Source organism: Drosophila teissieri, chromosome 3R (genome assembly GCF_016746235.2).
Source record: "Drosophila teissieri strain GT53w chromosome 3R, Prin_Dtei_1.1, whole genome shotgun sequence".
NCBI classification, from domain to species: Eukaryota; Metazoa; Arthropoda; class Insecta; order Diptera; family Drosophilidae; genus Drosophila; species Drosophila teissieri.
Genome location: NC_053032.1, coordinates 30967653 through 30982650, shown reverse-complemented (window position 1 = coordinate 30982650; position 14998 = coordinate 30967653). Strand labels below are relative to the sequence as shown.

The 14998-nt window shown below is 48.1% G+C and overlaps 2 protein-coding genes across 2 annotated transcripts; one reads left to right on the top strand and one right to left on the bottom strand.

Annotated features, from left to right (window-relative positions):
• Positions 1-2564: 2564 nt before the first annotated feature.
• LOC122621413 (high affinity copper uptake protein 1) lies at positions 2565-3552 on the top strand. Its single transcript, XM_043799264.1, has one exon. The coding sequence runs from the start codon at positions 2624-2626 to the stop codon at positions 3446-3448; it is 825 nt and encodes a 274-aa protein (XP_043655199.1). The 5' UTR covers positions 2565-2623; the 3' UTR covers positions 3449-3552.
• Positions 3553-4391: 839 nt separating this feature from the next.
• Positions 4392-7156, bottom strand: LOC122620665. The gene has a single exon (XM_043798247.1). It carries the CDS (start codon positions 7076-7078, stop codon positions 4637-4639), a length of 2442 nt encoding a protein of 813 aa, XP_043654182.1. The 5' UTR covers positions 7079-7156; the 3' UTR covers positions 4392-4636.
• Between the last annotated feature and the right edge of the window lie 7842 nt (positions 7157-14998).

Here is a 14998-nt window from a genome sequence, read left to right as displayed (position 1 = left end):
AAACTTTCCTATTTTTTTTGTTTAGAAAAAACGCTTATGAAGATGCCTGCAGTTGTCGGGCGCGTAGCTCGTAGCTCGTAACGGTGGAGTGTTAACAAGCACTTGCCACATAAATCAACAGACAGGACCCTTTTTTGGTTGGCGGTCCTGGGAAACAATAAAAGCCAAGGCGAAAGTGCGAGGCACGTAGCGAAAACCCCAATTGAGCCCAATTTCCTGTGAGTGGCACTCTCCAGTTTTGCAGTTCCAGTTTTCCCAGCGAAAAGGCCGCCAAAGTGGCTAGATTTGTTTCGATAACGCAATCGAAAATCGATGACCCTCCCCCGGCGGCCAAAAGCCAAATGGCAAATGCCAAATGCGCTGCAAGGTAATACGACAAATTTCGAAATGTGTTTGCCCAGAAGAAATGGGCTCCGGTTTCAGCAATTGACTTTCGCATCGAGGGATGGCCCAATGCCTTGATGTTAAATTTAATAAATATCAAAGCGGCATCTCCACGAAATGGGAATTTAATATTTTCTCTGGGTATTAAATGGCTGAGAGCGGCGGAAGTATAAAGTGTAATCAAATGTTATTTACCTCTCGTACTTCTGTGACAATAAGCCAAGGAGGACGTGTTGTTGCCCGGGCTCCTTCATTAAAACTTGCCATCATTGTCAACTTGAATATTGCGTATCCGCCGGGTAAGCCGAGGGCAGCCCGAAAGTATGCAACACGCACACCTTCGCCTTTGTTGAAGTGTATTCAAAACAAGTTATGTAAATTATTTCGAGCGCTAACAACTCCATTTCAACGTTGAGCGATAGGAATCTGGGATCTTGAGGCTTTTCCCCCCCTCCCGCCTTGCTCTATAATTGTGGAAAATGTTTTATTAAATGCCGTCCTGCGGGGATTGCGTCACTGGCCCGAAATAAATGAAGGCACGGGAGAAAGTGAGCCCGAATGTCTGAGAATTTGTACAAAATTAAGTTGATTAAATGGACTTAGCAGCGCGATTACACGCAAGGCCGCTCCGGCGGGTCGCCAGGACTCCGTTTTTCCTTTCGACTCCCAAACGCCCACACATTTGGCCAACATTTTTCATTTGTTCTCGGCATTCATGGCTGTCGCTTTGTCCAATGCCAAGGTGGGGAGGGAGGTGGCGGCAAAACTTTGACCATAGAAATCACAGCCACCGGGGAGCAGTCGGCTTTAGTCTCGTTAAATGCCGCATGATTAACGCTTTGCTCTACAAGACAATTGATAAAGAATGGAACGAACGGCGAGTCTCGAGGACCTCGAGGAGCTTTAAGCCGTGCCGGGCATCAAAAGGAATTACATTTCCTTGGAGCCAAGGACTGCAAACAATGGACACTGCAGCTTAAGTAAAGGGTAGCCGACAGGCTTTCCGCCGAACTGGCTCACGTAAGGGGATTTCCTTAATTCAATTCTAGGTTTAGTATGTTCAGGGAATGACAAATGCCTGAGCATTTTTAAAAATGGGTAGGTATGCTATAGTCACCTTACAACATTCTCGTTCTGCCCAAATTACATTCATTTATTATTGCTGCGTTTCGGCAGGGTATTTGACGTGCTTCCAATCCTGGTTATACCATTGCCGCTTTTCTTCCGTCTCGACAATTAAGGTCTGTGATTCTGGGCGAAAGCGGAAGTGCTCGAGCAGCCATAGAAAAGCAAGCATTTAATGCAGGACTCACTTTGTTGCTGGCTCTCGTCGTGGGTTTCTTTGTTTTTTGTGGCCAAAAAACAAAACAAAACACAAAATAAAAGGCGGTCGAAAAAAATTACACGAGCCATGCTGCGATGGCTGCTGCAGAATTCGCCATGATTAATGTGCTCCTGCACAAAGGAGCCGCATTAATGGGCGGTCAGCGAGGCGTTCCCAGCGACAGCTAGTGGCTTCATTTTAGCAGGAAAAAGCAGGAAAAAGCAGGAAAATCGGTGCCCACCGAGCAGTACACTCCCAGAAATGCGAAAGAGATTGCAGCACGTCTGGCTGAGAAAAAATCATGCTTCGGCAATCAGCGACTGGCCCATAAATTAACGCGGCGTATGATTAATATTCGGTGTTAGACCATCTAATGGCCAACTCGTGAGCAATTCAAAGTACCAGGGTACTAGAGTCGGGCGCGCAGTGTACGATCTTAATTTCGCCGGCTGCTGACGCTTAAATCTTTATTAATATGCATGGTTGGGCCGGAGGATTTCGGTGCAGCTCGTCTCATCCGCGCCGAGCCGAGCGGCGGGTGAAAAATGGATTCCATTAGTGCCAGCAAATTTGCTCGCTTGTCCCGGGCAGAAAACGACGAGTCCTGGACGGAAACTGCATTGATTTCGTGGAACGTGGCACGTGGCACGTGGCATGTTCTGCCCGCCTGTCAATTATGTTAATGATACAACCGAATTGGCATTGGGCTGCGGTCGAAGCTCGTCACTTTACAGATGAGCATAGAAAATCTCTGGAGAGTGGCGGTAGTTGCGCGAAATGGTCGATAAATTAACTTCTTCTATAAAATACTTTCAGACAGTACTGGCATTTTCCATCTTTCAGAAAGCTGTCACTTAGCTGTAGATCGAGTATACACAAACTAACAATAACAACATTTTCCACCGATGCTCGACCATGAATCACCATGGAGTTGATGCCGCAGAGGGCCACGTCCACCATCACGGTTCCCATGGATCCCCGGAGCCTGCTCCGCCGACTTCCGTCCACGAAGGACACCATTCACATGACATGAGTCATCCCGGAAGCCATGGCGAGCACACCAAGCACGGCCATCACGAAGGTGAGGGCCACGACATGTCCATGGCGATGTTCTTTCACACTGGCGATGCGGAGACCATTCTCTTCAAGTTCTGGCGCACCGAGTCCGCCATGGCACTGACCCTGTCCTGCCTGCTGATTTTCGTGTTCGCGGTGCTCTACGAGGCCCTCAAATTCTTCCGGGAGTGGCTGTTCGCCTGGGACAGGAAGCGATTGGCGGGCGGAAGGGATCAGTATACTCCGCCGAGAAGATATCGGGAGGCCAACTACAACTACAACCAGCCCACGTATCCCCCGAGGAGCAGCCCACAGTCCGGCACCCAGATCTACGCCTACCGCCCAAGGGCGCCATCGATGCCGCCTCTCCAGCCGCCCCTTCAGCCGCCAGGACCTGGCTCCCCACAGCCGCAATCCTCGCTGATCCTGATCCCGCACACCCACCATCACGTCCAGGAAAATACCCCTCCCGCTGGCAGAGCGTCCAAGCGCAAGGTCTATTGCTCGGGGATGCACATCCTGCAGACCTTCCTGCACGTCCTGCAGGTGCTCATATCCTTTCTCCTCATGCTCGTCTTCATGACCTTCAATGTGTGGCTCTGCGTGGCCGTTCTGCTGGGCGCCGGTGCAGGGTACTACATATTCTGCGCCTTCAGGACCAACGTCCAGGAGCACTGCAACTAGCACGGAAATGGATGGAATAACACGGAAATGGATGGCGAAATGAGACGAGCTGTCTAGGCGGCCTGCTAATGTGTTTTTCTAATTAAAGCAAGCAGTAAAAATCATAACGGCTTGGGTACCCGGCCTAATTGTTAATGTTTATGGCTCGTAAAACAATGAATGCAGCATCTTCCGCTGGCGAAACGAATGGGCATTTGCAGAATGTGGCTTTTTCTGTTAGGCAACAGGGCGTATGCGCAATCTAGACTTGCCAAAGTGAATGCTGCGTATTTTAACGCGTTATTCGGATATTTTTTGTGTGTCGGCAGCTTTATGGTTTGCCCGCATTTACGAGCTAAATGCCCCGTGTGTTTTTGCCATAAGAGAGGGCTGCCCAGGTGAGCCAAGGATCGAAGGAGCTAAGGATGCTGCCGCCGTTTATTTGACCGTGTCTGCCGCGTTCATTACGCTGTAATTATGAGGGCGATAAAGCAGCGCCGTGTTTACATTGCGACACAGGCACAAACATGGACATGGACATGGACACGGATACGGATACGGACACGGAACTGAGAAGGAAGTGGCATGTAAATGGAAGGGCTGCCGCCATTGTTGTCGGTCAGTTATCGGCGTTTCCACTTTCAATTAATATTTTAATAAGCTGACTTTACGCCGTTTTCGGAGCGGATAACGCAATTCGATCCCGTGCACACAGCATAACTTGCGGGATGAATGAAACCCTTCGCCAGTTCGTCAGTTTGTCAGCTTGTCAGTTCGTCAGTTTGTCAGTCGGCCAAAAGGCAGAGGCGGCTTTAATAATTCACCCACAAGCGCGCAGGTTTACCTTAATGGCCATGTGCGCCCAGAACTGCCCATTTGCAAGTCCCTCGAGGGAAGCCACTTGGCCAGAAGCAAGCCCATCCCCGGAAACGGAAATGCAACGATGCATAACAGGTGTGCTGACTGACCGCTCTGGGCCAAAGTGGTAGACCAACTTTAATTGTGTTAGGCGAACAACTTCGGCTAAAGGTTACGATGCGGTAGGCCTAAAGAAATTAAAAGAAAATTACTCAGCTCCCAATATGTAACAGATTAAAGTGCTTTGAATTATTCATAGAATCAATGAATACACTGTTGCCTTTTGTAGTTTGTAGCCACACTCAAATGCGATGATTTGCGAACAACAGCAATTGCCGAAGTGGAGCCAAGTTAAACTACATGGTTGACAGTGTTAACAGTGAAGCCCAGGTCGTGGAAGTGGGCGGGCAAGTAGGCTAGGAAGGTCTCCTCGGTTGCCAAGTTGCAGAGATGGGGTTTCATGGCCGCATAGAAGACCCTCTCCACCTCCATGATGGCTTCCAGGAACTTGTTGGTATGGCGTTCCCTGAACTTCCTGCTCAACTCCCTCAGCTTGGCCAAGTCAGTGAAGTTGTCGGCCACCGGCTGGGAAGGGATCTTTGCGAGGTTGGTGTGCATCATCCAGAATATTTGATCCATGACCAGCTTATCTCTGTTCAGAATCTGCTCCTTTTCGGCATAGGAATAGCGTTTTCCATAACGCAGTCGTATCCATTCGATGAGGTAGGGCACAGAGTGGACATCGGGCAGGGTGGGCAGCACATATCTCTTGTCCTGGGCCACCTTCTCCAGGCCCAGCCTGAGCATCTCCTTCATCAAGGGGATATTCTCGGGATCGTAGAACTCTTGGCCGAAATTCAAACGGGAATCGGACTTCTTTATTTTCTCAGCCTTTGCCCAGTGCAACTTTTGCAGCTCCTTGTGAAAGGTCTTAACATCCTGCGCGAAAACCCGCTTGGCTGCTCGGTCCACCAAAGCGTCCAGAGAACCCTCCTCCTCGCCACTTAGGGCCGCACTGAGGTACTGCACATCATCGTCGATGGCTCTCACAAAGGCCTCCTTCAGACGCAGCCGTTCGTCGTCCAATTGAGTCCTGTGCAGCGAGCCAAACAACTCGCGATAGTTGAACCTCCCGCAATTGCTCCCCAAAAGTCCCAGTTCGAAAAGCTTGGGTTCCCGAACAGAATGAGCGCAAGGATCTGTATCCACCTCGAGATCTGAATCCTCCCGTTCATTCCCTTCGGAGACGCAGTTTTCGAGGAACTGCATTAGGCTACTAGGTCGTTGTTTTGTGGCTTGCCTTTGGGGTAAACCCTTTTGGGGGTCGAAGAGTTGGCACTTGGCGCAGTGGGGAGGTTCCACTTGAAAGTCGGGACAGCCTTGTAAGATGGGCTTTTCTCCCTTCAGTAACCTGACCATGATGTCGCGAAAATCTTCCTTGTTTCTTCTGGGGGGGAGCACAGGTGCTTCCACCACTACTTCAGGCTTCTTAATCGATTGCGTTTCACTTGCAGGCTTCCTTGATTTCGATCTCGACCTGCTCCTCTTCGATTTCGATCTAGATCTGGTTTTGGTTTTGGTTTTTGCCTGGGCTCCGCTCGTTAATCTAATATAACTACCAGTTTTACTTTTGAGTCCATCACCAATGTAATTTTCCGTGGCCCGTTCTGCCTCGAAGGGCAGGCACACATCTTCCCCGAAAGCATCACATCTGGTCTCATTAGCATCACTGCCTCCGAAGAGCTGCTTCCTGGTGGACGCCAGTCTGGCCCTGGCTGCCATTTCCTGGAACCGCTTCAGGTAGCAGGCACTCATTTCCTCCAGCTCCTGGATTACCCGCTTACGTTTTCTCTCCTCCAGCCTGTTTTTCGCTTCGATGAGCTCCTCGCACTTTCGCCGCTTCATCACTTCCAGCTTGTCCTTCAAGGACTTCTCCATCTCCCGAATGTACTGATGATGGGCACACAAGGATTCCACGTCGCGCGTTGGCAACGAGGCTGCCTTGAAGGACTTGAATATGCTGTTAATCTCCTCGAAGATTATGGATTTTCCCACCCGGTTGGCCTCGTTCAAGCTGTAGCTGCCAAACCAGCGGGACCAAAGGTACGCCTCCAGTGGCTCCTCATCCATGTGAAATAGAATGGCCGCCGTGTCCGGATAGTCGGAGAGCAACCTCCGCTCATTTCGCAGCTTGCCGGGAATATTGGGTTCCTGAAAGTAGGGCGACAGAGGTGTCACAATCTTTGCCCTTCTGGCCAACTCCCTTTGGCGCTCATCCTCCTTTTCCTTCTTCAGCCGCAGATTCCTCTGCCTCAGGGCGTCCGCTTTGTCCCTATCCGATTGCGAGGAGTGTGGCAGTGGCAGCCAGCGGTCCAGTTCCCGCAGAGTGGGGAAGAGGTCCAGCCGGAAGATGGCCGTCATGATGATCTGCTCGTTGACGCTGTAGGTCTCGCCGTGGTTGGGTGTCTTGTAGCACATCTCCATGAGGAACCAGAGGAAGGCCAGATCATTGCCGCGGCTCAGCTTGATCACCGTGTGCAGCGTGTTCCACGGCGGATTGGGATGCAGTCCCAGTTTCACCATCAGCTTCGCCACATTCGAGGTCGTCTTCTTGTCCATATTTTCCCGCAGGACATCGAACAATCCGTTTGCCGCCGCCATCTGGGACTGGGACAGTCCGCGGTACCAGCTGACTCCCCTCTGCGCCGCCGCCTTGTATCCTTTCAGCGGCGTCAGGTGCTCCTGGATGCGGCGCCATGTGCGCTGGGTGACCAGGTCCTTGTGATTTTCCATTGCTGCTACAATTTGGTGCTATGAATATAACCAACTTGAAATAGAACATTTAATTTCTACGAACACAGAGCTGTCAACGTGTAACGTGTCGAAAACAAAAAGCTCTGTAAGCATACATTTGAAAATCTACTTCTCAGGAAGTAGCGTGTGACCTTCACTGCTTTCCCAATATATAGAGTTTTTAAAGCGTTCCTTAAGCTGCCGCCCATTAATTGGTGGCCCTGCCTTTCCACATTGAATGATGGTTTCGGGCAATCGCCAGCTTGGTCTTATGAGCCAGTGAAGTGTTTACATCTGCCAGTGTTGGCTAAGCACTTCCACAATGGCCGCAAGATAAATGATTTCGCCGGCATTTTATTTGGGCCAGTCGCAGTGACGCCTCGTCCTGGCAGAGGACGAGAACGACGCACACATCCTGAATTCGTCACACGGCTGCTGGTCCTTCCATTAGTGTCCTGCTCGGCTATAAATTGCCTCGCGTGCTCGTGTCGCCAAAGTGTTTGTCTCCCAGTTTCAGAGACCGAGATTTTCGGAGGCGGCGCCCCGACGAGTATATCATTAATTTATTAGCAAGCCAAATAGGAATGTTTTTACTTTCACGCACGCCCGGTCACACACGTGTTTCCCCAGGACCTCCGCAGGACCTCCTCTCTCTTTGTTTTGCCAAGTGGCACGGGGCATCCCCACAATTAGCCCAAAATGCCGCAGGATACGCTTCCTGTTCGCCCTCTCTGATACGCCGCCATATAATTTATGACTTTGCACTGTCAATTAAATTCTTTGGAAAATGACAGTTTTGCCATTTGCTGACATCGTGATACTCAAACCCTGATTTCGCTTTCGTTTCTCGTATTCTCACTTTCTCGCATTCTCGGTTTCTATTTCGGCAGTTTCTATCCCGGCAGGTCGCCCATGATTTATGCATCTTTTCAGACACGGGTTCCTCCTTTTTTGGAGAGCGGCTGCTGCTGCCTGCGTCCTTTTTTCGGGATGTACGCTTCTGGGGGATCCACGCCTGCAGAGTTGTTTATGTTAATGACCCCAGCTTGGGCCTAGAAGCTGCTCCTCTTTTTGCGGCCACTGGCATGTGTTCCTGCTGATTGCGACCGGCTTCTATTCTATTCCATCCAGATGCCAGATCTTAATAATAGATATGGCTTGCATTGTCAGGTGGAACTTATCGCAACGGGCATATATCAAGGAAATTAAAGTGGTTCCTTGACAACTTTACCGCCTTCCTCGACTTCTCCGCATTGCGTGACCACCACGTTGTGGGTTACATGGGGTTGCTGATAGTTACCGTGTTACCGTGTTACCAGTGAACCCGCACATAAAACGAAATGCCCATGGATTTATGGCAGCTCATCGGTTATTGATGTGCTTACGAAAAAATATTTACACATAAATGTATTGGGGCACTTTTTAATATCGCTCATACCCGCGCACTTTACTGCTTTTTTCGCCTCTCTGCCGGAATTGATAAACTTTCCCTTTTCGGGCAAGCGATTAATACGAACGTTTCAGTTGCACTCACAATCGCAGTCGCAGTCGCTTCCTTTCCGAGCAAATCGCTTATTTATAGAATGAAGTTGGCCTTGCCGAACTTGGGCAGCCAATCAATCATTTCGAAATGCTTTATTGCTGGCGATTGGATTTTGGATATTCTGCAGAAGCAGCTTTAAAAGCACATCAATTCACCGTGTTTTATTTACTGGTTACGACTTGAGTGCCAGTGGTTACTACAAATTATTCACATTTTGTCATTTGATTAAATGGAACAAAATTAAACATATAAAGTGGTTCCTCCTAAAGGTTAAAGGTCAAGGTGTTAATGTATCTTCTTTTGGTTTTAGCATTTGATGTCCGCTCACAAATCAGATTTTCGCGCCCTGCGTTCTCCCCTGAAAACTTCGCTCCAATGAATCGGCAGCTCGGCAGACCCTTCACCTACGCATATATACGTAGTATTTATAAGCCCAAGATATAGAAGCCAAAGGTGGCAAGGATTTTCACCGACTGGTGGCTGGAATCTGGGAAATGCCGCAAGCCGGGCTTATGCTAAGTCGTCCAGCGTGCAAGCGACTTTATGGCGTCACGTGCTCTGCGCCGGGCCGACTTCAGTTGGGATTATAAAATATATATATATATATATATATATATGTGTGTATATATATTTGGGAATAGCTGGCGGCGCACTTAGCTATCTGGAAATGGGTGAGCGGAACTAGGAAGGATATTGGCAGCGCGAAAGGGGATATGTCTCTCTTGACAACTCGCATTATTCAGATACACACAGCTGTAAAAGTGAAAGCATGTTCGCATATTTTTACCCCTTGGCGCAATTTAACGAGCTCCTAACTTTATGTTTGTTTGTCGTGTACACATTTTGTTTTTATTGGGGCTCGAGAGCAGCTTCCCTGCTTAAGTGAAACATTTTTAAAGGCGCACATCCTCCGTTTTCCCTTCTTGCCCCCTCCAAACAGTTTTTGGTTAATGCGAAAAAACCCCGAAACACGAAAAACACAAAAAATACGAAATAAAATGGGGCAGTACTTCGGCGGGGGCAGGAATAATAACTGGCATTTGCTTGTTGCTCCTGTGCGTCCTCGAGTTCGTCCTTTAGATCCTGTATCCTGTGGTTGGTATACGACGAAACCCCGGGGCTTTCGCAAATGCACGATGCTTAACTTTTTCGCCAGAACAACTTCTGTTTGCTGTGCGCCATTTGTTTATAAATTTAATTTGTCTTAGCAAAAAACAGCGACGACTTGTTGACTTATCGAGGGTGAAGTTTCCATTTTCCTTTCGGTTTCCCGCCTTTAATTTTCCAGCTGGCAAATGTGTTTTGCATACTTGGCGAGGATTTGATGCAAAAGTAAATGGGAATTCATAACCGAGTTAGCAATGCCAGTCTTTGGTGCTCAAAAATGTACAAGGCACTGGAAGCGCTTACTCAGCAATTTTGTAGCCAACTTACGAGGCAAGTATACACCGAAAAATAAACATGCACTTCGCATATGCATAGTTTTGGGATATCTTTGAAGTGCTTCCAGCCAAGTTATGTATTGAAAAGCTCTTGAAAGTTTCTGTATGGGCACTTTCCTTGCAGTGCAAGCACTTGAGCCGAACAATGATTTGTAATATACGAAATTCCCCTGCACTTTTGCGGACTATCGCCCGAAAACCACCCACATTCCCCTGAAAATGTGGGTGTGTGTGTCCTGGAATTTTATGCGTTATTGAATTTCACTTAAAGACAACTCATGCTTGCTTATTTACACAGTCTGGGTGAGAGGTCAGCAGGCTGGGCAATGTCACTTGAGCCGGCCCATAAGACCTCAGACTTTGGACTTAGTTTTTGTCTTTGGGGACTGTGGGATGTGCCTGGCATGTGCATGGTCCACTGGGAGCAGCTGCCGGAATAATATTCATATGCGAGTGGCTTTTAAAAGTTTTAAAACTCTTTATCACCCGAAACTCGACGATGCGCCAAGTGTTTGCTACTCATTAGAAGCTATTTGACCTGCTGAAGAGCCGAGGTGTCGCAAAGTTGGAGCCCAATTAGAGAAGTTGCCATTATATACACAGACATCCATCTGCGTGGATATTGGCCAGTTGGCTTTGCTGGCGGGAATCACCAACGGCATGCGAAATGGCGGAGTATAGAGCATAGTCTCGTAGTTTCGGGCCAATTGACAGAAACGTCAAGCTGACACGACCATGGCAAATAGAGCTCCATGTGAGTGTGGGTGTTGGTGTTGGTGTTGCCAAACACACACTCCAAACAATTGCCAAACAAAAACACCTAAAACATACACACTCGCCCGCGCTGGATGGGCGCCAAAAGGATTCGAGTTCTCAGCTGGCAGGCGGCACTAACTGAAATTAAACATGAAAAATGCAGCAGTTCGAGGGGGAGTCGCGTACACTGCCCGCAAATGTGTCTAACTTCAGCCATATAGATGCATTTCCAAAGTCAGATGGCAGCATTTCAATGTATGCATTTGGACACCTTTATATGGGATTTAAATGCACCATTTGTATCTTCGAAAAACCCCCGAATGAAGGTGTCATTTTCCACTGTGCAGCTGTAACTTTCAGCTGGCGCATCTGTTGGCAGTTGGTTTTGGCCAACGAAAATACCAGGCGATGGCTAAATATGTATGCAGCCCTGTTGTTGGGCTTTCGCTGATGGATGTAAATTGTAAATTATGCAGCACGCCAAATTTGAAATGCAAACAAAGTAGGCGTAGAACACAACAGATCCACAACCAAACCCATGTGGGCAATTCTGCATTTCAAAGTGGGCTGCTATCTGGTGGCTGTAGTTCCTGGAATCAGATTCACCAATTTAATTATGGAGCATTATCTTTGACTGCACAGCTGCACAACTGGACAGCTTTCGGGCTTGGATGATTTCGTGTGTTAATTAAATAAACAAATTTTAATGTCTGCACATAATCCCATAAGCTGGTTATCAATGCAATGTAGCTACCTTTCATAATCATTAGCCTGCTTAAATGCGCATGGAAATTGTAGTTCAAGTATTGAGCAGCACTGTAAAAATTAATGGTTTAGTATAAATAATTGGCACTCTGTTACATTTGAAACTATGGATATTGTTGTGGCCTCCTTGAAGGTGACTACACTTTGGACATTTTTCAGAACATCAAGGCGGTGGCACTTTGTTGGCAACTCTGAGAAAGTGCAGTGGAGAGCATAAATGAAAGCCAGTTTGGGTCATTTGGCCGAACATGCAGAACATGGAGAACATGGAGAACATGCTCGTCCGCCATGCAAATTACAAGTGGCAGACTGCGGAGGAGCACAAGATTGGCCGAAAAGTGCTCCCAGTGGGGCGGTGATGCGCTCATAATTGCCACCGAAATGCACATTAAAGCAAAGTGTTTTCTGTGGGGCGAGTGGTGGTGGCGGTGGTGGTGGTGGTGGTGGTGGCACTCACTATCTGAGGTCCGGGCGCTCGACTGCTTTTTGCCCCATTTTTGCCGCTTTGCAGCACAATGTTGTATTTTATAATCCGGCATCCTGGACGCCCGGCTGGCTGCCATGTAATCAACTTGCTGAATTAGCATTATAAATGCGAAAATGTGGAAAGTTAGATAAACGCCGGGAGGTGTGGCCACTGAAAAGTGCAGGAATGGGCGGAAGTGGAAGAACTGTAGCTCATTAGCCAGCACAGCGTGAACTGCACTTAATGTGCTCCGTTTGCAATTGTTTTTCGGGCAATCCGCTCCTGCGGTTGCACTTCATTGTAATGAGCTGGCAATCCGGGGATTTGAACCGCAGACCCCATCCGCTTCTTTTATATATCTCCATCCCCATACCCATCTCCATAGCCACCACAAGCCGCAAACCAGACAATGGATACCCAGCTACACAACTAGGGACAAAGATACAAATGCATAAATAAGAAGCTGACAAAGAAGCCGCAACAGCTGCGCAGCGGCAGAATGTCAACGAACAGACATGCAAATTCCAGCTTCCAACTTAGCTGGCCAAAAGGCACTCGCAATACACGGAGAAGCCGCAACCTCGCTACTTGGCAAGAAGGAGCGTAAAACGGGAATCGATGGTATCGCTGTCCAGGACATAAACAACCCAACTGGCCTAGGGCCTCAGTGCGCTTGTCACTCACTCACTCACTTATAGGGGGTTCCACTCCGAATCCGAATTCCAATCACACTTGCACTCCACCCAATCGAGAAACCGAGTGACCAGCTCAAAGCGGCCATTCCGGGCACAGGAGCAGCTGACGAGGAATGGGCGAATCGCATTTGACAGCCAGAGACGTGCACTTGGAAAAGTCAGGAGAAAATACCCACATTGTTGGGTAATTAGTTTACAAATTAGTAAAGAAACACTCAACTCTATCTGAAACAAATATTAGCCTTTACTCACATGCTTAACTAAATAAATCTTAGTTTCTCTTTTTTCAAGGCACATTCATTTCGTTGCTGCACATCCAACATCCAAAGGCCTTCGGCGGAGGTAGAAACATTTGCTCCTCGCCAGCAGTGCGTGGGCCAGGACATTCAGAGCATTGAGCACATTTAGGACACCAGACCTCCACCCCCACTCACACCCACCCACCGACAAGGACATTGGCGAACGGAAGTGTTTGCTAAATTGCCGGCGAAGGCAGTGGCAGTGGCAGTGGCGCAGCTTTAAAAAGGTCACCAGTTCGCTGGCGTGGCATCCTCCGAGCGCAGCAGGCGCAAGTTTTAGGAATTCCAGCTACACGCCTTACATATATTACTAACTCACACCATAACACTCATTCACACACACACAGCCAAGTCAAACACAGGCTGCACTTGAACGCCTTGCTGGCGCACGTTGCGTATACGTGATGTTTGCGCTTTCATGCCTTGGAATCCGCAGGGACTGGAAACTAAGTCACCAAGTCACCAAGTCAGTGGGGCTGTGCTCGCCCAGAAATTCACACATCGAACTGCAGAACGGATAAACTGAAGAAAGGCAGGTGTTTACTTAGCCTTGACCACTGCGCAAAATGACACTAAAATTATTTTAAACGCATTCCAAGTTATTTCAGTCTTTTGTCGCCGCAAATAATACATTTCACAAACTTTTGTGGCACGCAGCTGCCGAGTGTCCGGCGGCAAGAACAATAAAAGCAGCAGCATTGCCGCAATGAAATGTCCTGTCTTGTCACATGGAAGTGGCCAACTTGCGAGGATGTTGAACGCCTCTCTGCTGGCCGAACGAAAACAAGTTTTCCCGCATTTCCCCCCAGCCCCCCATTTGCCCACCATTGGCACTTTTCCTCTGGCGACATACTTTCCTGCTTTTATTCGGCTTTGGCCAAAAGTAGCGGGCCGAGAAAGGGACGCATGTCCTTGGGCGGAATTTGTGCCGCTCCTAAAAGCATTTGTCTGGTCGAACGACAAAGGATACAAACTTCAGTTCCGCCCAGAGTCAATTTTAAAAAGTGCTGCAGCAAGTAATGTGCTCTCAGCCCTTTTTGCCCGACTAATAAGTCGGATGTGGGTGTGGGATTATGTTATCGAGGGCGACTCGTACGGGGGAATAATTAGATTGGACCCATCCGCGGGCATTCAAAGCACGACAAATTCAATTACGAGTATTGCACATCGCGAATCCCCAATGTCCAATGATGGGGCAGTAAGTGAGCAGTTTGCGTGGATTTGGCGAGTGCCAAACTAATTCTATCACCATTTGATAAGATTTAATGATTTGGCTAATCGCATTTCCAGAAAGTGCGGATTCCGCGTCGATGTAAAGTAAATATATATAAATATAAGGGAAAGCCATTACACAAACCTGTGTTTTTATTTCGGCTAATTTATGTGTTCATGCCTGATTAAATTAATTGAACAAAATCCATTAATGCGCATTTAAAATCCGCTAATTTCGCCAACGGAAAGAATCGCACAACGACTCATGTAAATGATTTCTCCCCCCACAGCAGCCGCAATATCCTTGCAAATTATAACGTTTTGAATCGCAATGCACAGCATCCCCTGATGCGAAACGTATTAAATATCTTTAATTGCTCTATCATGTCGTCATGAGCAGAAAAAACAACATAAAGCAAAAAACAAAGCCGCTACACTCGGATAATGTATGCATTTGTTTATCAATTAAGCCTCATGCATTTTTCAATTGCACACTTTGTAATTATGCGCCAACAACGCGACTCCCGCTGCCTTAATTGCGCGGAATAATGTATTGATTATTGATTTAGTTGGCGTTGTGTCTGCTGTAATTGAAATGTAGGAGTACGTGACCGGGAAATGGGATTCCAAAGGGGGTGTGAGATGTGGGGATGGGTTTTCCTGGCCCAGGAGTGCACTTGAGTGCAGAGTTATGCTGCCGAGTAGAAAAACTGTGAGCAGAACAAACAGCAAAACGGGCGAC

Bases quoted from the DNA above. Each gene is read 5' to 3' on its own strand.
- LOC122621413 (XM_043799264.1), top strand. From the start codon at position 2,624: ATGAATCACCATGGAGTTGATGCCGCAGAGGGCCACGTCCACCATCAC.
- LOC122620665 (XM_043798247.1), bottom strand. From the start codon at position 7,078: ATGGAAAATCACAAGGACCTGGTCACCCAGCGCACATGGCGCCGCATC.